The following is a 26,185-nucleotide window of genomic DNA, read 5'->3' as shown; positions in this document are numbered from 1 at the left end:
ACCCTGTAATGAGTGAATCAGAAGCTCAGGAATATTACTCTGTGGAAAACAGTGAAGGGCATATCCATAGTGTGCTCTCCTCACTTTCCAAACACCCCTAATGCTTGTGAGGCCACGACCTTTAGGCAAAAGTGGACAGAAGTTGGAAATACAGGAGTATTCTGGAAGTAATCCATACATGGGTTATGTTTTAGCTGGGTCATAATAAAGCAAAATTTAGTTTTTCCTTGGAATTAACAGCAGTTATATATGTAGCTGAAAGAAATTTTAAAGGCCAATATTCTGGTAGTAAAAGGCACTAAAGACAGCAGAACCATGTGCCCCTGGCTTTTATAGACTATTGCATTAAAGGCATTCAAATATTTCTTTGAAATTTCTATTTCGCCAGAATTGTACTCACAGCACCTGATCATTCCAGGTCTGTACCTGGTGGTGGTGGATGTCCCTCCATGGAAGTGTTCAAGGCCAGGTTGGATGGAGTTTTAACAGCCTGGTCTAGCAGAAGGTGACCAGGAGCGAGATGATCTTTGAGATTCCTTCCAATCCAGGCCATTCTATGATTCCTCCCTGGTGTAGACCATGGTTTAGGATGTTATTGTTAAAACCTGTCAGATATCTAAGAAAATGACCTCTAGGAAGTGCTGATTCCTGGTAACTCCTAGTTTGAGAGTTGAAGGCCAACCAGGAGATGCTGTGTGGCAGAGGCTCAATGGGATTTTTGTCACTGGTCATCCAAAAGACTGGATCCCCCTCAGGCCAAGTACGTGTGACTAACTCTGGCTGCTCACTTATGAAAAATGTTGTTGCATTACATTGTCAGGACTTAATAACAACACAGGTAAAACACCAAGGTGAGCTTCTCTTTCCATTTACTTCACACAGGACATAATAAAGACATCAAAAGTAGTATACTATTAACATCAAGACAGTGGTTACAATGTTTGTTTTGTCTCTCAGTTTCCTAGCAACAGTTCTTGATTGTATTTTAATGTTATTAGTAAGCTTATTATGTGCATTTTAACTGAACATTTAGGAAAGACATTACATCTGCTTATAAGCAAAAAGTGAAAAATAGAACAATCTATCTGCTACCATTATAAAAACCTGCTGGCATATTTAGCATGTGTTTCAGGATATTCCTTGGATTTCTGTTCAGATAAACAAGTTTTCTTATCCAGAATATGCTACATTAGAGCATCAGAATACAAGGGTAATTTGGGCATACAAAAAAATCTATTTCTCTCCTCAAATGAAGCACCACAAACTTCCAGTCATACCTCATTGTAACCAACAATCAGAATTAAACAGCTGCCCATCCATTAATGTACCACTGTTCCAAATAACCTATGGTTTTGGAGAGGCAGAACAGTCATTAGCAGGAGTTTCTATAATATCCTAGAAGAAAGAAATTTGCAGTACTGAGCATTCAAAATGCAGCCCCTGCTCCTGCCAGAAGTGCTCTTATTCTGCTGCATCCATTTACTGTTCTCTAAGAGAAAGAGCTGCCTCTCCCTCCCCTCTCTCTGTTACCAGACTATTGAACACTTTAAACCACCATCCTGTACTCAGCTCTGACATTTACTACCAGACAGAACATTCATTAAACCAAACTACAGATAGCTTTTCTGGAAAACAAAAAAAGTAGCAAAAGCATTAAATGATGAGCATTAAGCAATATACATTATATATTTTTATAAATGACCAAACACACAATGAAGAACCACTGGTATATTTTTAACCCATTTGGAAGGGGCAATTTCCAGTAGTTTTACATTAATTCTCGTATCATTATATATATAAACATATACATGTTAACTTGGAAATAGACATTGTCAAGTTCTGACTAAGAAATAAAACTAGATGAGAATCTTTCCTTTGCTCCAAGCCTCCATTTCAAGGAGGAAGGATTTCAATTTACTGCTATTTGGTCAATATATATGCCTCTCTAAGTAATGATTAGTCCAGAAATAAAGACTCACTGACTGGGCTCACAAACTATATTTAAAACAAAGTTCTGAACATTCTGAAATACAAGAGTCACTCTGTAATTTCAGAGCAGTTGTAATATCTTATCCCACTATAACAGGCTGCCAGAAATGCTCCTGGATAAGGCCCATCACCATTTGTTCTAAAGATATCAACTTTCTGGCTGGCTCTGTCAGGTAACTGAGGACATTTGGACTTTGATTCATATCTCATATACTTCTTACATTTCATCTTCGAAGGCAAAATTTTTGGATATGTATTTAGTCTGTAAATTTTTATTAAAAGCCCCCCAATATTGCATGCAATAAACTGCTGTGTTATATCCAGAATAAAAAAAGATGTATGTTGAAACTTTTCCTGTAAATATCCACTTTACTTTGTATGAAGGAATTGAGCATTTTTTCTCCAACATGCAATTTAGCTGAGCGAGTTCTAATATGTTTTCCATGTAAAGAGAATGAAATTCCATATTGTGTTACTGGTAGCCCTGGAATTAACTGCAGAGACTGAAAATAGGAGGTATATCCGTAAACATTGATACAAAACACAACCAAGACTCCAAAGAAAATTATTTTGGACATTGCAGTATATTGCAGCTGATCCTCTTATTCTTTTTAATTAATGTAAATGGAATGAGGAAAAGAAACTTTTCAGAATATCCAAATAAAGGGTTTTCTGTTTGTTTGTTTTTCTGTTTGTTTTTAAAGTTCTACAATCTGCTTGGATTACTAACACTTGCCTGAAGATACTTGAGGCTGTGGGCTGGAATCCAGAACTGTTTTTGAGTATCACTTTGAACTTCCATATGTCAATACCTTTTTTTCCCATTTTGCTAGCTCTGACTGTATTACCATTTGATCATAGTGCAAACTGGTGTTTCTTGGTCAGCGTGCCTGTCAGAACACAGTCAAAACAAAGAGTGTACAGATCTCATCATCCTTGGAAAAAGGCTTTATGACTTTGTTTATACTGCAGCTAAGGCTAGAAGACATGGCTTAAAGTGCTAACGGCACTAATAAACCAATTATCAATGATCTTGATGAGACCCGTATTTCACCTGCGTGTCTCCTGTTAATATGTGCTGGTTTATCTCACACACCTGTGTATGCATGCTCTGCATTTCCCGGAGTGGGACTGCAGGTGGACAAACAGCATCTCTCGCCTGGGAGTGTCCAAACCGAGTGTACATAATGAATACTCTCGGTGCCCGAGCTGCCGCTGGGGACCGTGCCCGTGGCACCGAGCGCACGCAGGCCGGGCAGGGGCGGCGCTCGCTGACGTCCCGGGCAGCCCCGCCCCCCTCCCGCGCTCCCGCAGCTTCCAGAAGGGCCGGAGCCGCGGGGGGGCCGGCCCGGTGGCGCAGTCGGAATTGCTGCGGCCGCGGGGCCCGGCCGGGGCGGGGCGGGCGGTGATGCCCTTGTTTATTTTTACCCGGGCGGTTCATCCTCCTCGGCAGCCCCAGCGCGGCCCCCTCTGCCGCTCCCCGCCCCAGCTCCGACGGCGGCGCCGCCTATAAAGCGCCGCCCGCGGGGAGCCGAGGATGCAGCTCTACAGCTCCGTGATCACCCACTACCCGGCGGCCGCCACCGCAGCAGCCGCCGCGGCCTCGCCGAGCTCCGCCGCCGTCTTCAAGGTCTCCTTGTCGCCGGGACCCTCCGCCGCGGAGGCACCGAGCGCCGCCGACGCCGCGGGCCCGAACGCAGCCGCCGAGAGCTCCGGCAAGGATAGCTTCGTTCCCGCGGGGGGCAGCAGCAGCAGCGCCGCCGCCATGCCCGCCTTCTCGTCCTGCCTGGAGGTGATGCCGAGCGGCCCCGCGGCGGGCCCGGCCGGGCGGCCGGCGGGCGGCCCGCAGTTCAGCTCCTGCGCGCAGGTCACCGTCAGCCGCCGGCGGCCGCTGGAGCGCATCGTGCCCATCCGCATCGTGCAGCGCGCCGAAGCCGCCGGAGAGCTGGTGCCGGGCTCGCCGCGCAGCCGCGCCTGGCTGGAGGGCATCCTGGAGAGCGTGCGGCAGGCCGGGGGCGACGGCGAGGCCGCCGCCGAGGAGCCCAGCAACCGCAGCCTGCGGCTCAGCGAGCACTGCCAGGCGCTGCAGGCGGCGGCCGCCGGAGCCCAGCCCGGGCTGGTCCCCGGCTGCGGCCCCGCGGAGCGGAGCGGGGGCCCCGCGCAGCCCGGCGGCCCCGCCGCGCACGGCGAGGAGGAGGAGGCGGCGGCGGGGCCCGACGTGCGGCGGGGGCCCGGCGGCAGAGCGGAGCGCAGCGAGAAGCTGGCGCTGTACCTGGCCGAGGTGGAGAAGCAGGACAAGTACCTGCGGCAGAAGGGCCGGTTCCGCTTCCACATCATCCCCGACGGGAACTGCCTGTACCGCGCCGTCTGCAAGGCGGTGTACGGGGACCAGCGGCTGCACGGCGAGCTCCGCGAGCAGACCGTGCACTACATCGCCGACCACCTGGACCACTTCAACCCCATCATCGAGGGCGACGTGGGAGAGTTCCTCATCGGCGCCGCCCAGGACGGGGCCTGGGCCGGCTACCCGGAGCTGCTGGCCATGGGACAGATGCTGAACGTGAACATCCACCTGACCACGGGCGGCCGGCCCGAGAGCCCCACCGTTTCCACCATGGTTCACTACCTGGGGCCCGAGGACCCGACACGGCCCAGTATCTGGCTGAGCTGGCTTAGCAATGGGCACTACGATGCTGTGCTGGACCGCGTGTGCCCCAACCCAGAGTACGAGGCGTGGTGCAGACAGACTCAGGTACAGCGCAGGCGGGATGAGGAGCTGGCCAAGTCCATGGCGGTGTCCTTGTCCAAGATGTACATAGAGCAGAATGCCTGCTCGTGAGAGCGCCCGGGCCGGGAGCTTGGCTGCAGGGACTGACAGAGAGGTGTGCTGGCTGTGATGGTGATGCCTTAATCCTTAATGAAGCAGCAGCACCCCCGACGGAGAAAGACTGTAGGTTGCGGGGGATAAATACAGACGTAGTTGTAATATTCTGTTGTAAAAACTTAGCCTCGGGTTCTTTGCAAGCAGATTTTCTCTGTGTATGTTTGTGTCTCCCCTCCTCACTGTCTATTTTCTATAAGAATGTATTTTTTGCACACTATTTTTAAACTGTTACCTCCATCTTCTACATCTTACATTAGTATCTGGCTTTCAGCTGTACAGCCAAAAACGTTTGTAAACAGTTTTTGTAAATAAGGCTTATGATGTAACAGCTATTTTTTGCTGTGTTTTTTACCCATAAACCTTATATTTTTACCAAATGAAGTTGATGTCAAACTGACCCCCCTAGTTGATGAAAGTATTGTGGGTATTTTCTTGCAAAATTAAAATAATGGCTTTTGTAAAAGTGTGGCAAAGTGAGAACGGACTGCTTTTAGGAACAGTTGCTTTCTCTGCCTGGAGCACAGAACAGGTCCTTTGAGCCAGTTGGAATGCAGCTACACGTGAACAGAGCAGGGAGCAATTGACTCTTCTGTTTTTAATTACTGTTTTGAGTAAACTGGCCTCCTGTTGCCTGGTTGGCTCACTCTCTGCTCCATTTATATTATTTATCTATAATAACAGAACATTAACTTGCAATAGAATGTTGTGACTAGATAATAGTCTCCTGCTTTGGCAGTAATTGCCTTGGCTGCACCTCGGTGTTTGTGTTCTTGTTTCTGGGGTTATGGTGTCTTTCGTATAAGCCCTGCTTCTTTTTTGGCACTGGTGTTTCACCAACAAGTCGTTATCTGATCACAACATTTTATTCACGTGACTTTATTTTCTAATCAAGAAATCAGGAATGGTTTATGGTTTAAAAGAAAAATATAGTTAAATTGAGGTTTGTATGGTTTGCTGGGTCAAACATTTAAATGTCTCCAATCTGGATTCTGTCTCTTCTACTTTCTGATTAACTTGTTAGATATATTTATTAAGTAATGCAGTTTGTACTTTTTTATTTTGTAATATATTGTGATTTTGGAATTTATACTGTATTTGTATAATAGGAATATTCACAGCTAAAATGGAATGAATAAAGAATATAATTTTACTTGTGCTCTTCTTTTCTATGCTGTGCATTCTTGGTGTGGGGAAGAATTGTGGGTGGGTTCACGGGACCTTTTATTTGGCTTCCCTACCTATTAAGAGGTGGGAAGAAGGGGCATGGTACTTTATAGATATGAACCACTGATAATTCTGGTGTCTGTAAATATGTGAAAGAAATGCAAGCATTTAAAGACAATTGAATATCTGTAATTATTTTCTCACTGCAGGAGATCTTAGTATATCTGTTTGCTAGTGAGAAACAATTTTCTATATTAACATGCCTTAGAGGAGCAGTTCTCAAGCATAGTTAATGAGCTGGTGACACCAGGGTTGGTGGAGAGCCAGCTCTCTGCTGGACTGTGCACACTTGGGCTTGGACATTGCTCTTGGGGAACCTGCATCCTGCAGTTAGCCCCAAACTTGCTTGAGATTTGTCCTGCCAGTAGTGATGCCTTGGCACCCTCTTGTCACTCAACTATAAGTAATGTCATAGGGAGATGCAGCTTTCTACTCCCCTCACAAGATGGAAATGCCTTGCAAGTTGTTAAAATGTGTTTACAAATCTGTCCCTGATCTCAAAATAGTAAAAGGCTTCATCCTTAACAGAAGGGTTCTGGGTTAAAGTTACAATTAAAAAGTAACTAAACAGCTGAAATGCATCAGTCTTAGTTGAGCACATGTGATGGAGCTGCAGGACTGATGTATATATTTGTTACTGGTTTATGAGGTACAAAGAGTAGATTTAAATATTATGTTATTTTCAAAATATTGGCAAATAGAATATTTTTCCTGTTCTCTTTACACCCATTTGTCCTTCTTCTTTAGAATGCAAACAGTGGTGGAAAACCCCCCGGGTCTCTAGTCTACTACTGCTTAACCCATGAATCTTTGGAAAGCTGAGTTTTGAGGTGAGAGCACAGCAAAGATGCAGTCATGGATGTGTTCATAAGGAGCAGAAGTAGTTTATGGGAAAAATGGCTACTCACATGACTTTAAAAGTGAAGGTATTAATACAGCATCACTAGATATCAGTGATGTGTTGACTGATGAAAAACATTTTATCGAGGCTGCTTAGGCTTTGGTTTGGATGTGATTAATTCATTCAAAGTTGTGACTATCCTAAACTTTAAAAAGTCCCAAACACATTTATTTTAAGTCTTCTAAAATTACTATTTTGGGCTGTATCATGAATTGTGATCACAAATTTTGTTTGTGTTTTGCAACACAAACCTTAGAAATGCTCAGTAAGCTAAGCATTAAAGGATTGATACAGCATAGTGTTCACTCTGTGTGATAAAAATGATACTAAAATATCACAAATAAACAAAGCAGTGTTAAAAACCAGCCCTGGAATGAGTTCCCACAGAGTTCCTCAGCAATTTATCTACTGCATGAGTCACAGGGGCATGCAGATAGCTTTAAGGAATTTGAAAAAACTAGGTTACTTGTTGAACTAGTTTGCAAAGACATGGAGAGTGTATTGCTGAAGCGTGTAGCAAGGCACTTGTTTTTGCAGCTTGCATTATGTACTCTGTCTAAAAGGAAACTACAAAAATGGCATTTCATATGTTTTGAAAATATGTAAAGTGTTGGTTTTTTTTAATAGCTGTAGTGTTTAAAGTTCAGCTGAGACACTAGGTTCAGATGCAAGCTAGTGGTGTCTTGTTTGAACAGGAGTAGAGGCAGTTTTGTGGACAAATTTTATGGAAGCAGTGATCCTGATGTGGACAGAGCTTTACAAAACTGCTTGTAACACTATTCTTGACCCCAGCAAAAGCAGAGGTAGATGCAAGTTTTCCTTTACTGTCCTCTTTTCAACAATTCCAGTAACAAGGGAAGGACAGACATTGTCCTGGATCATAATTTCAGTGCCCAATTATTTTAACCTTGGCTAATCACTTACATAATCCAACTAATTCTTAGACCTGTCTGGGGACTTTGGTCAACAGACTTTTTGTTATTGACAATAAGTCAGAAAAAGAGCTTGATTTTCAGTATGCTACTTGTACAGTTCTATAAATCAGTAGAAAATGCTTTAATTCTAAACCAAGCTACTGTGAACTTCAGTTGGTGGGAGCATAAGCCTTGTGATGCCATCTTTGCTTGAATTTTATAACACAGTTGTGAATTAGTTGACATGTTGGATGCTGCATTTCAGGAGTTCCTTAGGTTGCCAAGACCATGACATTCTGTCACTAAATGTGCAAGGGATATGTTAAAATTGTCATGTGTGTTGAACAGACTTTGTTACATGAAGCAAGGTTTGCAAGAACTGCATTGGTTTGCAATGAAGGAATCTAAAAATAAGGGTGATGGGCAGGTAGGAAAGGGAAATTTATGTATCACTGTTTTCCATTTCAGCCAAGGGCTTGCTCTTCAGAAAGTTAAGTGGATGACACTTTGTGCTTAGTAACTTTCTTAGGAAATAGAAGTTGTCTAATGCCAACTACTGTGGTTTATCTGTCCTGTTGTATGGCAGATACATTACATGTGTGCAAGATAGATCTTTTACATTAACTCAACTTGTAAATAAAGGTGTGTTTCAGTACTTCTTATATAGGTACAAAATCACCTGAATACAAATATTTCTACTGTCTGCTTTTGCTTTTATGATGTCAGGATTAGTTGGTAGGATTTTTGAGGATAAAATTTCAATTTTGTTTTAGTGATTTATCAGTGTGCTCATGCATAGCTTCTGAATCCAAGCAGAAAATGATGATAAGTACCTCACAACAGAGACAGTACCTGGCAATAACTGTTTTTTGCTTATGATTTGCTTATACTCTTTTATATTTATTCAACAGTTTATTGATATGCAGTGATAAGTGCTCGTAGGATGTTGGTGCAAAATGGTGTGAAATGAAAAAAATTCCTGGGCCTCATTGTTAAAAAGATTGTCCCATTCCAGAATTGCATGGCTGTGTGAAAATACACAGCATACAGTGAGATAGTAACTGTTTAAAAAGAATCAGCTCTGCCAAATGCAATTGTGTAGTCATCAGAACTTTTAAAAGAAGCAAAAAATTTAAACTTTGAATTTTTACTAACATACAGGCTAATTTGTAACATGTACATGTGTGTTTCCGTTGAAAAAGAAAAGTGGCTTTCATATTTCCTGTTCAGTTTTAATTTATAATCTTTTTTATAACAAGTTTATACTATTAATTGATAAAAAGATACAGCAATGTTTTTCTTCAGCCATTTTTTTCTGGAGGTAGTATTTAAAATCTGTTCATACAAGGAAACCCATACACAGTATTCAGACTACAAATCAATGGAAATAAACCAGTGTCATGTTCCAGGGTTCTGTGGCATGAGTGGTTATTACTCCATCTTCTCATAAATTTGTCCTAATTACTGAGTAAGATCAAGCTGCTCTGGAGAAAAGGTGAGTGTGCAATTGTAACAGCATGAGGCATGTACACAGGGATGAACTCATCTTTCTTGTGTGATCTTAAAAAATGGCATTTCCTTCATTTTTAGTGTGTGTTTTTAAACCATTATGCTTTTAATCCTTATTTTATTTCATAGAAGTATTTTATTTCATAGAAGTTTTACTGCAAGTTGTAGGAAACAAACTATTGAATTCTTACAAGGCATTGTTGTTTAATAGTGTTTGAACCTTCAGCACCGGAGCACAGTTGAGCTGAGCACAGAGTGGCATCCGCAGGGAAGAAGGCAATTGTAGGAGGAAGGTTGGAGTTGGATCTGGCTGTGGAGGAGCCCAGGCTGCCTTCTACCCTTTCATGTCCCCTCTCCACCTACATCCCCAGCAGGCAGATCCTGCTGTGCCCTTGGTCTGGTGGCAGCTTCAGGATCATTGCTGCTGCTCCTTGGGGTCTCGTTATGGAGCTCCTGCACTGCCCAGCTTTTGGGGCTGCAGATGGAGGATGGGATGCAACACTCACTAAAAAATGGGAGGGATTTCACAGGCAAAGACATGGTGCTTTTCTTGCCTGAGAACTTCTATTACTGAATATCAAAGACTTAAAGCATGGTTGACCATCAAAATAGTTTGGAAAGGTCAATGTAATTTTAAAAATCACATAAAGTATGTTAACAGATTTTTGAGAGTCAAATGCTGAAGTATGCTGAAATACCTATTTTTTTAAAGTAATCCATAATTACATTAGCAAAACCGTATTATTTTCACAGGTACAAGGATCCAGCATTTTTCCTGCACAAAACTTCTATTTTTGCTGTCTGTAAAAAATTGTTTTTCAGCTGTTTAACTAAACAGCATATCTGGGCAAGAAAGTAATGATTTCAGATCTCTGGGTGTGATTTGGAATTTGGCAAAGTCTGTCAATTTAACCCAGTATCACTAAGTGCAATATTTCTTCTCATTGCTGGTGCTGTACTCAAGTTTAGAAGTCTGCTTTTAGAAATAACATGGTCATTGGAACTCCAGCTGAGCTTCTTTTGATATTTTTTAGGGAGAGCCCATGGTCAAAATGTACTCCCTTTGTAAATAAACAAAACTAGTATGTTTTATATCTAAATTGCCTGTCTTCCATATGACTTAAAGATTGAGATATGACCAAGCAATTAAGGAGTTAACTAACGTGTTTATATGATTTGTTTGCTTTCCTGATAAACTTCAGCTCCACTGGACTAGATTACTCACAGGGTCTGATCTTGCCTTTTGTGGTTTAAGGTAGGAGCAGTGATAAATTTATTGTCTCAGTAATTACTAACACAATTCCTATTACTTCTGCAAACTCTATCTGCAATTTTAAAATTTCTTTTCATGGCTGTTTTTGTTGATTATCAATCATAATGCCTATTCAGGATTAACCTTAGAAAGTGGTTATGCTGCAAACCAAAACCTAATTAAATAGGACATTTGAGTGAGTTTAGGAGTTGACAGCTGTTTTGCTGTTTATATATAACGAAGGGAAAGGTGGTGCCCAAAATGAAGTGGTTCTGAAAGGACTTGTTTTGCTGTGAAAGATGGTTATGTCAGCTTATAGATCAGCATTGTGACTGTTGATGTAAAACCATTAATGCACTTGAATTTATTATTTCTTAATTAAGTAATAATGTTATCTCACAACAAGTTGCATTTTTGTAACATTCAGGATCTCTTTGCTACACGAGAGACTAATACTGCTAGATTAGAAAGAAAATAATGCTTTGCTTTTAGAAGTATATGGTTTTTTCCCCCCATTTATCTCCCACCATTCTAATAACCAGTGAAAGGCTTTGGCTTTAAGTTAGGAATGTTTGTGCATGTGGCCTTTGTTCTCCCTGAACTAGTAAGTTGAACATATGTAGAATAAGTTTTTTACTTCAGATTAATACTGATAAAAGTGGTGAATAAACGGTTGGCAAAAAAACTTTCTGTTATATACTGTATTTGGCTCAGCAAAGCTGCAGTCCCACTGGGACTTGGATGAGAAGCAGCATTATAGCAGCACAAGCTTTACAGGTATCTGAAAACTTAATCTCCATTTAGTTATTTTGCTCTTAGTTTTTAAATTTTTTTGCATGCACGTTATCATACTCATCAGGAAGTAAATATTTATGGATGTTTTGCCAGTTAGGTAGCTGTCCTTTTGGATATACTCATGGTAATTCATGTGAACCATTCACGTGAATGGGATTCCTGGTAGATTTCCATTTTCAGTTAATATTTTACAGCAGTGGCCCTCAAGAGGCTATGCAACACCTGAAATTGCTAGAAATTATACCAAACAATTAAAAATTCAGTTATTTGATGGCATTTATGTAATCAGATTCTTCTCCTTCTCTAGCTCTGTCCAGAGACAAACATTCCAAAATGGATAAATATGACAACACTGGGATCTGTTAGGTAAATTAAAGAAGCATCTGCAGAGAAATAATAACTGTTTGCAATAACTTATTCCCCAAATATGTTATTGCAAAAGGGGCTGTAGGGATACAGCATGCTGTATCATATGCTCTTCAAAACTCCTTATTGTCATGCTGAGATTGTGACAATTTCAAACAAACAAAACCTAAAAATGTCCCCAGACAAAAATGGCAAACAAAATCCCAAAAAATTGTAAACTTTTACAACCAAAAAGCCAAGGAAGCTGCTCTGGGTAGGCTGTGCTTGTAAGGAACCACTGTCACAGGTTATATAACATGAACCTTGGCCGTGGCCTCAGCTGTACCATCTACAGGAAATCATTCTGCCAACTGGGACTCTACCCTGGCAGCCCAAGTAGGTAATAGCTGATGCTCTACTTCAGTCAAGGGATTGAGTTAATCTCTGCTAAGACTTTTGGTGCTTCCTCAAGCCTTTGAGCTTTATCTCAGGGCTCTCTGGATTAAGCTCTTGCCAGCCAGCAGCAGTATCATTTCTCTTTGGGTCACTTGATATTGGTAGAGGAGGCAGACAAGAGGCAGGTACTGTCTCTGTGTAGAGAATCCTGTGCTCCATCACATCCCATTGGTGTCTTACATCACTCCTGTCTAGTGTGGAGTGTAAGGAAAAATAAATTGTACACCACTGGGACATGGAATCAGTTCTATCTCTGTTCACTCAGAAGTTCTCACAAAAAAAAAAAAAAAAAAACAAAACCAAAACCAAACCCAAATCTGTGCCAAGTCATTTAAACTTACTTTAAAAATTTATTTGCTTTTTCATATTTCCTTTCCTACCTTGAGATTACATATGAACAGAGATCTTGTTTCTTGGAAGTCAAGTCCAAAACGTATTGTAGAAATTTTCATTTGATAAAACATGATTTATGTGTTGTTTTCAGTTTTACAACCATTGTGGCGTAATTCAAGCACAGAGCTGTGAAAAGTATGTTTGTAAATGAGTATTAATTTCCCCTTTGTAGGCTCTTAAAGTAAGTGCTTATAGCTGGGTTCACTTTGATAAACAGTAAGGAAATTCTGAATGGGAAATATGTGAATAGGATGTTATAAAAATATGACATTTCATGTTCTTATGCACTTTATTGTAAATTTCCAGATTTAATTTATTCAGGGGAAATACAATTGAGTATGGAGCTTATTTGAGCTCTTTGCTGCTGTGCTGCTGGGCAAGTTCATTCCAGCAAAACCCTGAACTCTGTCACCTTCCTGAAAGATCAGCCCTTGCCTCTAGTTATTGCCGATGAAGAATTACATGCAGAGTCTGTTTACTCAGATTCTTGAAAGAAAATATTTGAAAGGGAGAATGTAATAGCTACAGCTGCATGGAAAGTCAATCATCATCTGTACCATGTCTGAAATGCCATTTTTGATTTTTCTTCCTTCTATGCTGCCCAGTGAGATGAAGAGAGGAAATTACTGTGCTAGTCCTTTGGGGAATGTTTGCTGTGCAGAGCACAGTGCTGTGCAGAGATGCCATCGAGCTCAGCAGGAGCAGCAGCACCACGGAATGGTGCTTGTTAGGTAAAGAGCAGGTTTCTGAAGGAGGTGAGTAGGTTCCTTAGTCTCAGGGTTGTTTTGCTCTCTCCCCAGTGCATGCACAGGGTCCTGGGCACTCTGACTATGCTCCACACTTAGGAGCATAGGTGAGTTTTTAAGGATTTAACTCTATGGACTTGGTTTGAAGGTATTACTTGGTGCATAGCTGCCATGCAACAGTCTTGCAATATCAAGCTGCAATAATTGTATGAGGAATATGTAGCCCTGGGAGAGAGTTAAAAATACTATATTGCATATAAAACTTCCATATAGAACCAAATTGCTTTTTAATAGGAAGCCATGGTGACTGCAAGCAGGAAAATGTTACAGCAGTTGTAAATAACATAAACCAGTTCTCAGCAGTTCTGGTGGAGATGAGAGGGAATTACATAACAGCTGCTTTCCAGCCCCAAGCTAATATGACTTGCCTGCTTTGCCAGCTCTTGGGACTCAAAGATCTGTATTGTCACCTCCCACCTACACTACAACTGCAGAGTGCAGAAGGGTGGTTTGAAATAATGGATGTTCCACACTCGTATTTCAGTGAAACATGCAAACTTGGTTCTGTTAGGGCATTGAGGTTTTTTGGGTGTTACCCCCACCCCCCGAAGGTTTAGGAGGAATTTAACTGTTCTAAAAATCATGTGTAAACTTGAAAGGTCAAAATGCAGCCCCAATGCGCATGCAAAAATTGTTTTCTTGCTCTGGCTAATTCAAAAATGTGTCTTTCACTCCCCATTGTCCCAGGCAGGCTGTCACTGTCCCACCAGTTTGTATTCCCACCTCCTCCTGCTGCATTACCTCTAACTTTGCTCTTAACTGTCTGTGCTGCTTTTGGCTGGGATGGAGTTAATTTTCTTCAGAGTGACTCATATGGGGCTGTGTTTTAGGTTTGTACTGAAAACAATGTTGATAATACAGAGATATTTGTTATTGGAGAGCAGCGCTCACACAGCATCAAGGCCTTTTGTACTCCTTGTGCTGCCACACTAGGGAGGGGGCTGGGGGTGCTTGGGAAGCTGGGAGGAGATCCAGCTGGGACAGGTGACCCCAAGTGACCAGAGATACTATAGAACCCCATACTACAGGACATCACAGTCAGTAAATAAAGTGGGGGGAGGAAGGGTGAAGGGATGGACATTTGGAGTTACAGTGTTTGCTTTCCCAAGTCACCATTACATGTGACAGGGCCCTGCTCTCCTGGAGATGGCTGAACTCCTGCCTGCCCATGGGAAGCAGTGAATTAATTCCCTGTTTTGCTTTGCTTGCATGTAGGGCTTCTGCTTTTCCTATAAAACTGTCTTTATATCAACCCACGAGTTTTCTCACTTCTACTCTTCCGATTCTCTCCCACATCCTGCTGGCGGGGGAGTGAGCGAATGGCTGCGTGGTCCTCAGCTGCTGCTGGTGCTAAACCACAACACCCTCTCAGCCCCTTCTCCCAGTCCTTCTGCCAACCTATCCCTGGTGTCTGATCCCAGTGCCTCTTCCCTCTCCCTTGCAGCATCCATCACTCCCAGGGCCTTTCACAGCATGTGTCCTGGTAATGCTGGATCTAAAGCCTGAGTCACAGAGTGACAGCTGGTTTTCAAGGGGACATAGCAACACTTCTTATTAACAGCAAGCCTTGTTTTTATTGGTGATATCCTAATAGGAACTAGATTCCTTATTAATCATGGGATCTAGCAGTCATTTGGAACAAAGTTGTCTTCCTCTTGTTCTCATGAGCAGGTTAAATAATTTACGAGTTTGAATGCAACCACAAACCTTCATAGCACTACAAATCTCAGTGCTGTTGGCAGAAAGGCTGTAGTGGAAGGCAGGGAGTAGGCAGAGCAGAGGAACTGCTGGGGCAGGGCTGGTTCTGCACAGGCCTGGCCAAGCTCAGCTCTGTTCTGATTCAGGGCCAAGGAAGCTTAGGCAGCAGCAAAAAGGTCTGATGACTTTTTTATTATTTCCATTCCTGCTCTTTCTAAATTACTTCAGTTCATTGCATAGTCACTGGTAACTGCCAAAAGCTGTAACAAAGGTGATTTTAGCATCATGTTCTGCTTAGCTAGCATTGCCAGAGACATCAGAGCTGTAGACACTGCTGACAAATCAGCCCACCAGATATCCTGATGGTGCAGAGCCTGCAGCTTGATCTGAAGGGAGGTGAGTGACACCTGAGTAAACTGAGCAGTTGGTGAGCTTACTTGTGTCTTAGTTATTGCTCCCTGGAAACATGAGGTCTGACAGGATATGTATGATGCCTCTCCACCCCTTGGAAATGTGGCATTCTGTGAGGTGCATATTATTTTATGGTTTTGAAAACTGTATTACACTGAAAATTCTTCTTCATTTGAATAATTCTGTAGTTTACATGGCACCCTATAACATTTTCAACCTGACTGGGAACTGTAATTTATGATTTCTGCAGTATCACAGCTTTATCCACAGCTTCATCAGTGGCTCATGGCTGTGACAGGCAATGCTCTTACTCAGTTAATGCATTTTAGAGAAGCAAGGAACAACTTTCTCACAGAATTAGTTTGACATGAGGTGAGAACCTCATCAAGTGCAACATCAAGGCCACATGCAAGGTCCTGCAGCGGGGTTGGAGCTATCCCAAGCACAAACACAGATGGGACAAAGCAGCCCTGGGAAGGACTTGGGGGTGCTGGTGGATGAGAGGCTGGGCATGAGCCAGCCATGGGCACTCCCAGCCCAGAGAGCCAAACCTGCACTGGGCTGCATCAGGAGGACTGATGGGAAGCAGGTGGAGGTGGAGGGAGGTGATTCTGCCCTTCTACTCTGCTCTCATGAGACCTCATCTCAGGTACTGCCTCCAGCTCTGGGCTCCCCAGCATGGGGATGTGGGCCTCCAGGAATGAATCTGGAAAAGGGTGACAAAGGTCATCAGAGAGCTGGAATAGCTCCCACATGAGGGCAGGCTGAGAGCTCTTCAGCTACAGGCTGAGCTGGGCTCTTCAGCCTGGAGAAGTCTCCTGGGAGATCATATAGCTGCATCCCAGTACCTAAAGGGGGCCCACAAGAAAGATGAAGAGGAACTTTTTACAAGGGCATGTAGTGACAGGGCAAGGGCAATGGCTTGAAACTGAGAGTAGGTTTAGGTGAAATATTAGGAATTGATTCTTATGAGGGTGGTGAGACACTGGCACAGGTTGCCCAGAGAAGCTGCGGGTGCCCCATTCCTGGAAGGCCAGGTTGGATGGGTCTTTGAGAAATCTGGTCTAGTGGAAGGTGTCCCAGCCCTTGGTGATCTTTAAGGTTCCTTCCAACCCAAATCATTCTATGAGTCTATGATTTTATGATTCTATGAGTTGCAGCTAACAGGCTTTATAAACAGCAGAAAGTACAATAGAGTTCTGTGAGTCATGGTAGATATAATACATGCACTTTATTTTCCCTTATTTTTCTGTGCTTGTAAATTGCTAACTCATGATAGATGCAAATGAAACATTTGGCATTTCTAGTTTTTTGTTCTGTTAGGTTCCTTTTGCTGTTTTCCTTTAGGCTGTAACCCTTTTCTGTCAAACTTGCTTTGCATTTGTTTTTGAATAGATATTTATGCATTTGTCTATTTCTTTACTAAAATATAGCATTCATTTTCAACAACTGAGTAATAGAGAAATACAGCATTTTCTCATGGATCTTTGCAGATTAAAGACAAAACATACAGAATAGATCCAGTTACTAACTTGATCCTGAAAACACTTAATAAAAGCCAAAAGAAGTATATTATATTCAAATTTGTAACAAATAAAATGCCTTAATGAACATAATACCATAACAATGTCTTGCATTTGAACAGAATGGTGTCTTTAACTCAATTTACATTAACACTAATTCATATAATTATCATTAAACCCACATTTGTTTCAGTGAAGTTCTCAACTTTCAAAGAGACAGAGATTTGCCATACAGTTCTGGTAGGGCCAGTAATGCTGTTTGTACTTTGGCAAAGGCAGAAAAATGTGCCAGCTCTTTGATTAATAGTAATTTGCAAAATAAGTTCCCTCCTCCCAGGCTATTTCATATCACTAATTTGTTTTAATTTGCTGTATGAAATATTCCATCTCACAAACATTATTAGAGATAGAAACATGTTCACAAACCTTTTTGTCCCTAAACTTATATGTTGTTTATTGTAGCATCTCTTTTAATGCCTCTGAAAAACACAAGATTAAACCCCCTCAGTATGTTAGGTTCCACTGACAGATGAGATTGAGTCTTTTATATGTCATGTAACTGGGTAAACAATTTTGCAGGAAAACAGCAGTACCATGATATGTTGTTCTCTCAAACAGTAGGTGCATAATCTTCAACACAAATACCTTTAAAAATAGAAAGGGAAAAGTGAGTTGCACTGTGTACCTTTGACTTTTAGTTCTACCAGTACTGATATATATTGAAATGTGTGCTGCTGTGCTATTTCAACCCTGGGGAAAAAAATTGGTCCCCTGTAAATAAGTGTCACACACAGGGCTGCATATCATTGCAATAACAATTCCTGCTTACTTCTCCAGTGATCAGAACTCTTGTTCCTTACTGTGCTGAACCTGTAAATAAATGAATCAGACACCTCAATAATGGTAATGAGAATAATAGTTATGTTGTTTGTGATGTGTCTTGTGTTTCATTGCTCTTTGGAGCTCCTCACAAGTTGTTTAGTCAGGCAGAACTGCAGCTCAATCCTAACAGCCATTGTGAGCTAAGTGTGCTTTTGGCTAAACTTTGTTACCTTCCATTTTCCTTGTTAATATGCCACAAAAGTCCACAATCTTGAAAACAGACACCATGTTCATTTGTTACATATGTAACTACAAACAGATGCTTTTGACAGAGGAATTCAGTACCTTCTTAAAGTGGATTAAGAGATTATAGTTTGAGGGGAGCATTATTAAAGGATTAGAAACCTCTCTTAACAACTAAAAGCATGAGCAGTCTAAGGTGTTACATTGCTTGATTTGCAGAGATATAGGTATGTGGGTTTGGACTTTCCAGCCTTATGAGTAGATGTGGTTTTGGCTCATGTGGAAAGCATTATTGGTGCCAGAATTCCTAAACACACCCAGAGCATGTATTATAAACAACCTGGGAGCACCTACTGCTGCTGCTAGAGAGGGGGAGAATCAAGGTTTAGATTTGCAACACACTGGAAAAAAACACTGATGTGGTGAGCTACTTTTAAGTACAGTGTTAATTTCAACAAAAATTGGAATTTACATGGAAAACATTTTTGGAGTTATTTTCAATTATACATGAATAAAAAAGGGAATAAAGTTTTACTGAGCAGTGCGCTTTAAATGCCATATGTATGGTATGACTCTTAATGGCCATGGGTTTGCTGAAAGCTATATGAAAGTGTGCTTCTTGTAATGTTCACTGTAAAAATGACATTTTAATGTAAAACTTCTAATATTTTTAAACTTCTCATTCATATAGTTAAGACCAAGCAATTACATTCCTCTTGTGATGGATAAATGTGTTTGGATAATGCCAGTCAATGTGGCAGTGCCTGCAAAATAGTTACTGCAGCAGCAGTCAGTTCAAAGAAACCTAACAGGTTTGCAGCAAACAGTTGAGCCCTTGGACCCAAGTGAATGGGATCCAAGCTTAACTTTTTCAATATTCAGTTCTACAATGTAAAAAAGTTTTTTCCCAGTAACAACACCCCTTTGAAATTATTGTATTTTTCAGAGTATGAATTCAATACCAAGCTACACTCCTAGTAATTGTATCTTCTTGGTAGCTTGGAACCTGTTCAGAAAGTAATTCAAGTTTTATAGCCTATAAAACTATATCAGAAAAAAATCCATTCCAGGATTTTTTCTAGTTCTTCCAAGAACTGCCCTTTCAGCTTCAAAGAACCCTGCATCACTTAGCTTGCCGTTAGGAAAAATATTTGCAGGGAAGAGGTCCAATTGAGGCTCAGCAGCAAAGAGAACAGCACACAGCTGTGCCAGTGAGGATCCTGTGCTCACATTCTGCTGGGGAACACAGGAGTAGCTTTATTGGTTCGGAGCCGTCAGCAGCACCCAGTCTTCTCTTTCCTGTAGTAATTGTAAGTAGACACCTGGATGGAGCACTGAGGACAGGCCAAGCATATGAGATATTTCCCCTGAAGTTTTCCCCACATGTGATTTCTCACAGCTAAGGGGATTGTCTATAGGGTTGGTCTGCTTTGTAACCCTTTCTCTTCCAAGGTGTCCCAAGCAATGGGCAGTCTCCCATGGATTCCCTTGCATCTACAGCTTCCTTTGGCTGTGCAGGGCACCCTCCCATGTCTTGCATCTCACCCCACTCACCACAGTCCTCAGGGAAACTGCAGAGATTAAGCAGAATCACTCCTGCACTCAGGGAGGAATTCCTGGCTGCCTGCTACCAGCATTCCCACCATCAGCCCCTGCCCTCTCAGACCTCAGTTCTGAGCAAGAAAATCTGTTAAAAGATGAAGCTGAACCTTCAGAAGAGCTGCAGCTGTCCATGTAAACAGAGAAAAAGGCTTTCCATCAAGTTCCACAGGCAGTAATGACCTGGAGCTCCTGTTTCCCTATAGGAGATAAACATCTCACCTTCCGGCCTCATTAGCACTGTCCCGGAGACTCCAGTTACCTTTTCCCTCAGATGATTAGCATACCAGCCTAAAATCACAGGCATTTCTTCAACTTGTATTTAGCTTTGAATGTCACTGCCCTGTTTGAAGAAAGGGTTGACTATCTGCAAGCTTTTTTTCCCCTCTGAAACAGTTGGTCTATCAAAAATCTTCCCACAAACTCCCCCTTTCTTGTGCCATTGAAAGTTCATGGTGGTTATGGTTATGCTAAGAAAATGGCTGTTGAAGGAAGGGTATTTTTTACATTACTGCTTGCTGTGTTCCATTTTCAGTGTGTATTTAGTGTCAGTAACAGACTTAAGCTCTCCTAGCACTGAATTTGAGGATAGCGGAAGTCAGGGCTGTGAGGTTGGGATAACTGGGTAAGTAGGCCAATAAGTAATTATGATAAGAAGGTTAAGATAATTAGTAGCAGCAATAAATGGCCAAAGTTATCCTGCTTGAGTTCTCTTTCTATATTTTGTCAGTGATCATTCTCTTAGGACAAATTATGAGAAGCAGCAATCCTTTGTTGAATACTGTTGCAGTCATAGAAGTTAAAATTAAGTTATAGCAATGGGGAGGGATCACTGGTTTTTGATGTAAAGAGGATGAAGTAACTGGTGTTAGTAAAGTGGAATATTATACAGTGAGTGGTACTGAATGAGCACTGAAAGCCCAGAACTGAAATTAATCAAATGGAAATAGATGAAAAGCTTAACCAGCGATACATTCAAGGTGAAACATCCTGCAGCTGGCTCGACTAAAAGGGATTTTAAGGAAAAGACGTGGTTAGCAGTTTAGTGCATATGTGATTTATCTTTGCACACAGACTGTGCTCAGCACTGGAGAAATTCCAGGTGAAACGTAGTTTTTGGCTTTCTTTCAATGTCTCTTCTACTATTTTTAGCATTTGTGTCTCTTGCGTTTGGGCTTTTCACTCCATCTCCCCTGAGTACTGAAGTCTGGGTGACTTTGTGTCCAGGCCAGCCTCTGCAGAATAGACTGACTGGTTCCAAGGAGGATGCAAGTCAGGTTGTCCACAGGCTAATAATGCTCCTGAATCTTTCCTGTACTTTGTGTCAAAGTGGAAGATGTTCTTCTGTAAGTGTTACTTTTTCCTGGGCGAGGATGTAAATGCAAAGAACCACAGACACATGAGTTGTAAGTGTACTGACAATTACAAAAAAGAGTGCAGCTTTGGCATGAAGGAAACCTTCAAAGAACACATCACAGCTGTATATTCTGCTTTCTTGCTATTGCTGATTATTTTCTTTTTCTGACCATATTATGGTAGAAATTAATGTTAGAAGTGTCAGTAACAAAGGCTGTATCCTTGTCCCTGAGATTCTTTCCTGAAGAACTTACAGCTTGAATATTAGTCTCAGAGTTGATGTAATGCCAGCTTTTTGTGCTCACCTATATTCATCATGGATCAACTTCTCTTCCTGCTGCCCTAATTGGATTATGAGGGGGTTCTTTGGTTTTAAATTATCGAGCTATGGAATGCTCCATGTCTACATCTGATCTTGTTCACAGCTTCTGAGGTTTCCTAGAAGATAAAAGGTGTTGGTCTTCAACCTGAAAACCAAAACTGCTTATGGTAGTTTGATTTAATGGGAAAGTTATTCTTTTTTCCCCCTCATTTTCAAAAACCAGAAATTGTGGGGTTCATCAAGTTTTCAAAGAGATATTATTTCCAACTAACAAAAAATTTCAAACCACTGGTCTTCCTTTTATTTTGCGAGTGTATCTTTCTCTTTGAGAAGATAAATACAAACTCTGCAGGGTTGATCAGGACCTACAGGGTAGATGTGTGTCTAAACACAACCTCAAATAAACTGGTGGTTTACATGCCTATACATACTATGTATAGTAGTAACATACCAGAGCCCTGATAAAGATTGTTTTCAGCACTCTACAAACAGATAAATAAGTCCATTCTGCCTGTCAGAAATTTTGCAAAAATGGAAAATAAGTTGTTGCAGATGAATAAAGTAAGCTAGACAATTTTCCATATTCTGAGGAGATCAGAATAATGATGTGAGCAGTTTAGTCAAAGTACCAGCTTGCTGCTTGGGGGTACACTTTACAGTTAATGTTGTGGCATCCAACCTTTTGAAAACAAAACATTTAAGTAATGCACACACACACACACACACACACATGCACAGACAGTCAGTTCATTATCATAGGTCAAAATATGCTTGTGACAGTAATTACAGGTTCAGAAATAACATTGTGTTTCTTTAACTTAGGAGAGCCATGAGCCAAATGAAATACAAACTTTATATGATATTTCTTTTTGGCAGAGCTGACATTTTTTCTAAAATTTCATCTTAAAAATTCTTCATGTCTGCTACTTTTTCATTAATTGAAATGTATCCTGCATGACTAGTAAGGCATGTTTCACCTGAATTTTTCACACTCTATGGAGTATAAAGGATTCAGCAATGAAAAGTATTTTACTTAGCTAACCATTGCCTCTGAAGTTATGCAAGAGGCTGGTATCTTTCCAGCTAGGCTTGTAAGTTTGCAAAATGAACTCCCAATGTGCATCAAGTTAGGGTGGCCTTGGGGCTTCCATCTCCTTTGTGCTGCCCTTGCTTCAAAAGTTGGGGTTGGGGCCTTTTGCTTCTCTGCTGAAACTTCTCTTAGGCTTCCATTTAGAACTTTTTGAGGAAAAAAGTGTTTTAAAGGATTTTTTTTCTTCCTTTAAAAGAAAAACAGTGAAGAAGTTAGAGGTGTTAAATGCTATCACTCCTTTATGTGAAAAATAAGCAGCATGATGATCATTCTAAAAAGACTAGATGAGGATTTGAACCAGCTAGGAAGGTAAGGTATAAACCTAAGCATTGGTGGTGTTGCTTGGACAGACTCTGCTTCTTACTAGGTGGCTCTGCATATCACTGTGGAAATCAAGTGTTACTGTGGTATGCTTGTTTACTCTTTGGATGACTCCTCTTCCAGAGACTTGTAATCTCCAAATAGTGCAGACCTTTGCTCTAAGAGAAGAGAAGCACACAGGGCAAAGCAGTGTGTGATTTTCTTCCATCACACAGTGAGGAAATCCAAACTCATTTAGATTGTCATACTTTTCTCTTGCAAAAGGAATTTCTTAAATCTTCAGCTCTCTGAATGTCATTTCTGAATGTAGAAATGACATCTATGAGCTCTAATTCTTCCCTAACATAATACCAGCTTTATATTTTCCAAGCAAGGGGTTGCAAATGGTACAAGTGCCTGAAACTGCTGCAGAAATGCAACCACAGGGCTCTGGGCAGGGCAGGAGGAAAGAGAAATGGATTCTCCAGGTGCAGTGCCCAGTGCAGTCACCCAAATCCTACTGAACAACAACCTGGGTGACCATGGACAGTGCAAAGTGCTTGGGAGGAGTAGCTGGGCATGGCATCCCCCCAAATTTGGCTTGCATAGCAGGCAGTCAGTACAAGCACTGTAGCTGAGGTGAGGGAAAGGAAAGAAAGAAGAGGAGCAGCAAAGTCAGGAGAACGATACAGCCTCTCCTGTCCTTTTGCTGCTCTGTGGTTGATGTTCCCCCTGGGAAACCCTTGACTGACTGAAGCCATATGTTGGACTGAGCAGATCAGCCACATCCAGCAGCTGGCCACTGTGCAATGGGAGTGCAATAGTAATTGATTTATCCATTAAACTTGCTTCTTTTCAAGTTTTTTTTCTTGATGTTGCTAGAAGGCAATGAATCGTATTTACCATTAAAAAGAGTTGGACATAAACTAACCATAGAAAAAGAATAAAATAATTATTTTCTTTATTGCATTTACATGTGAAGGTAGGCTAATCCTGATGGGATGAGTTGGTGGCATGTCTGTTCAATTTAGAGGACTCTGAATTGCCTGCACATATTTGCAGACTGAATAAGGATGAAATACTAATCTTGTAATAAAGCCTCTTATTCTAACGTCCACACAAGAGTTGTAGTAAAGATCTGATTACAGAAAAGAACAATATTAAGATAATGTGTGATTTAAAATAAAGAAGCAGCTTGTTATGTTTCCTGGATTTTGAACAGGAAACAGAAAATACCCAAAGCATATTGTATTTCACTATTAATTTGACAGAGAATAGTTTCAGGTTGTTCCCTTCAATGTGGTCAGTGTATTTCAACATTTTGCCATCATCAACTACCAAAGTTATGATCTGAAGTTTAAAGTTGATAAGTATATGAGGAAATTGGAAAAGTGAATCATAAAAGATCATATATTTGTAAAATATTTGAATAATCAATTATATTGTGAGGGGAAATAATATGTCTGCAGCTTAATGTGATTTTTGGTAACCAAATTACATTTTCAAAGTTTGCATAAAGTCTCTGAGAGCTCTGCAATTGGCCTCTGCTCAAAAGGTTGCTTAACTCATTATCATCACCATTTTTTGAGTAACAGCAGTAAAAGCATTTGTCTGCTACATACAAAGTGGTGGAGAAAATTGTTGCTACCAAGTGTATATGGAAATTAGATTACTTTTTTTTTTTTTTACATGGTTATGGGTATAAACAAAAATCTTGAACTATAAATGTCAGCATTAACCTTTAGCTAGAAGGCCCCTCTCAGCCTGGAGGCAATGCTGGATAAAACAGAAATAAAATTGAAATAGAATAGACATTCTTTATAAAATGTCATTTGAATGCAATAGCATTATAATTTAAGACACTATCAAAACAACACAAATAAATTCATATTAACATTAAAGATCTCTCTAAATTAGCTGTTTAAACAAAAGGCCACAGAAGTGTTCCATAATGAATTAGTACTAGGAAAATGAATGTCAGTCTCAGATTCAGCTACTTGCTTCCCCCTTTAAACAAAAACATCGAGAACAAGAAAGCATCAAGAACAAGAATCAAAATATATCAGTAAATAGCCAGCTCAATTTGAGGAAGATATAAGAGGAACCTTTTACCTTTTTTCCCCACAAAGAAACAATTCTATCTGCCAAGAAAGTAATTTTTAAAATTTTCACCCTTATCAGCTGTTCATCACTGCATTATCCTAATTTTAAAGAACCCTGCTTCTAGAATTATTCCAATACCACAGAAACTTTATTTATGGACACTCTTAAGCAGAATAAATCATTAAGCACTGTATATAGAATTCACAGGACAAAAACCCCAACTATTTGAGTTAATTTTTTAATGGAACATTCAAGGTCTATTAAAGTTCTGAGCTTTTAGAGTAATGTAAAGAAGCTGCTGCACATTGTGACTCCTGCTTCCATTTGTAATACTTAATGGTCTTAGGTCTTACTACCATTAGGCTAAATTGAAGAAATTATTGGAAATGTTGTTAATTGGGAGAAAAAGGGGAAATGTCAATCATCAGTCATTAATAATTTTACTTTTCGTATCTGCCTTTACAAAAGCATAGGCAGTGTACTGGGCATTAAGTATGCCCTAATTAGAACAGAGAGGCAAAGCCATAGCTTCACATTGAAAGAGAGTTGTTTTACCTGCTCTCTGGTGAACTTAGAGTAACAGGGCATTAAGACAATTTGTTTCAGAAAGACCCTTCTAAAGCTAATATTCTTAAGGCTTCCAGATGATCAGCTGATCAATTCTCCTCCCCACTGGGTGGTACTTATTTGCTAGCTGGGATTAAACTTGCAAAACATTTAGAGAAAACCTGCTTAAACAAAATAAGTTAATATTAAAAGCAAAAATACTACAAGGTTTAAAAAAACTAAACCACTTGTCCCCCTTACAAATAAAAAAAAAAAAACAAAAAACCAACAGCTGCTGAAATATTTTTCCTCAACTGCTGAAGTACCTGAGGCTTCTCAAGCTAATATAGTGGCTTCAGCTCATTGCAGATGGTAGAAAACATGAAGGTTTTAACACAGATTCAGGACTGTGGGATTTTGCAAAGAAATCCTTGATACTTCAAGGACTGCTGTGTGTAGTGTGGTATGCGCACCAAAATGTTATCAGAACCTGATTAGAGGGACAAAAATCCCATTCCCAGTCCTGTCCTTTCATGCCTATCTTTTAATGCCTCTCCCAGCAGTGGAGCTTTGCTTTGCCAATTAATGTGCAGAGAATGCTGTAGAAAGCAGAGCAAAGTTTTTGGTAGGAATGACGAGAAATAAATCTCTTCTTGTTCTTAATGATCATTTGTTCTTTAGAGAGCCTTGATTTGGCAGCCTGC

General features: G+C 40.9%; 1 protein-coding gene across 1 annotated transcript; it reads left to right on the top strand.

The window, feature by feature from the left end:
- Positions 1 to 3,328: 3,328 nt before the first annotated feature.
- OTUD1 (OTU deubiquitinase 1) lies at positions 3,329 to 6,023 on the top strand. The gene has a single exon (XM_058028353.1). It carries the CDS (start codon positions 3,527 to 3,529, stop codon positions 4,826 to 4,828), a length of 1,302 nt encoding a protein of 433 aa, XP_057884336.1. The 5' UTR covers positions 3,329 to 3,526; the 3' UTR covers positions 4,829 to 6,023.
- The last annotated feature ends 20,162 nt before the right edge of the window (positions 6,024 to 26,185 follow it).

The sequence above is a fragment of the Melospiza georgiana genome, chromosome 1, assembly GCF_028018845.1.
Source record: "Melospiza georgiana isolate bMelGeo1 chromosome 1, bMelGeo1.pri, whole genome shotgun sequence".
NCBI classification, from domain to species: Eukaryota; Metazoa; Chordata; class Aves; order Passeriformes; family Passerellidae; genus Melospiza; species Melospiza georgiana.
Note: the sequence above shows the minus strand (reverse complement) of the source record. Positions and strands in the feature narration are given on the sequence as shown.

What these genes read in the sequence shown, in the direction of transcription:
- OTUD1 (XM_058028353.1), top strand. Translation starts at nt 3,527, where the DNA reads ATGCAGCTCTACAGCTCCGTGATCACCCACTACCCGGCGGCCGCCACC.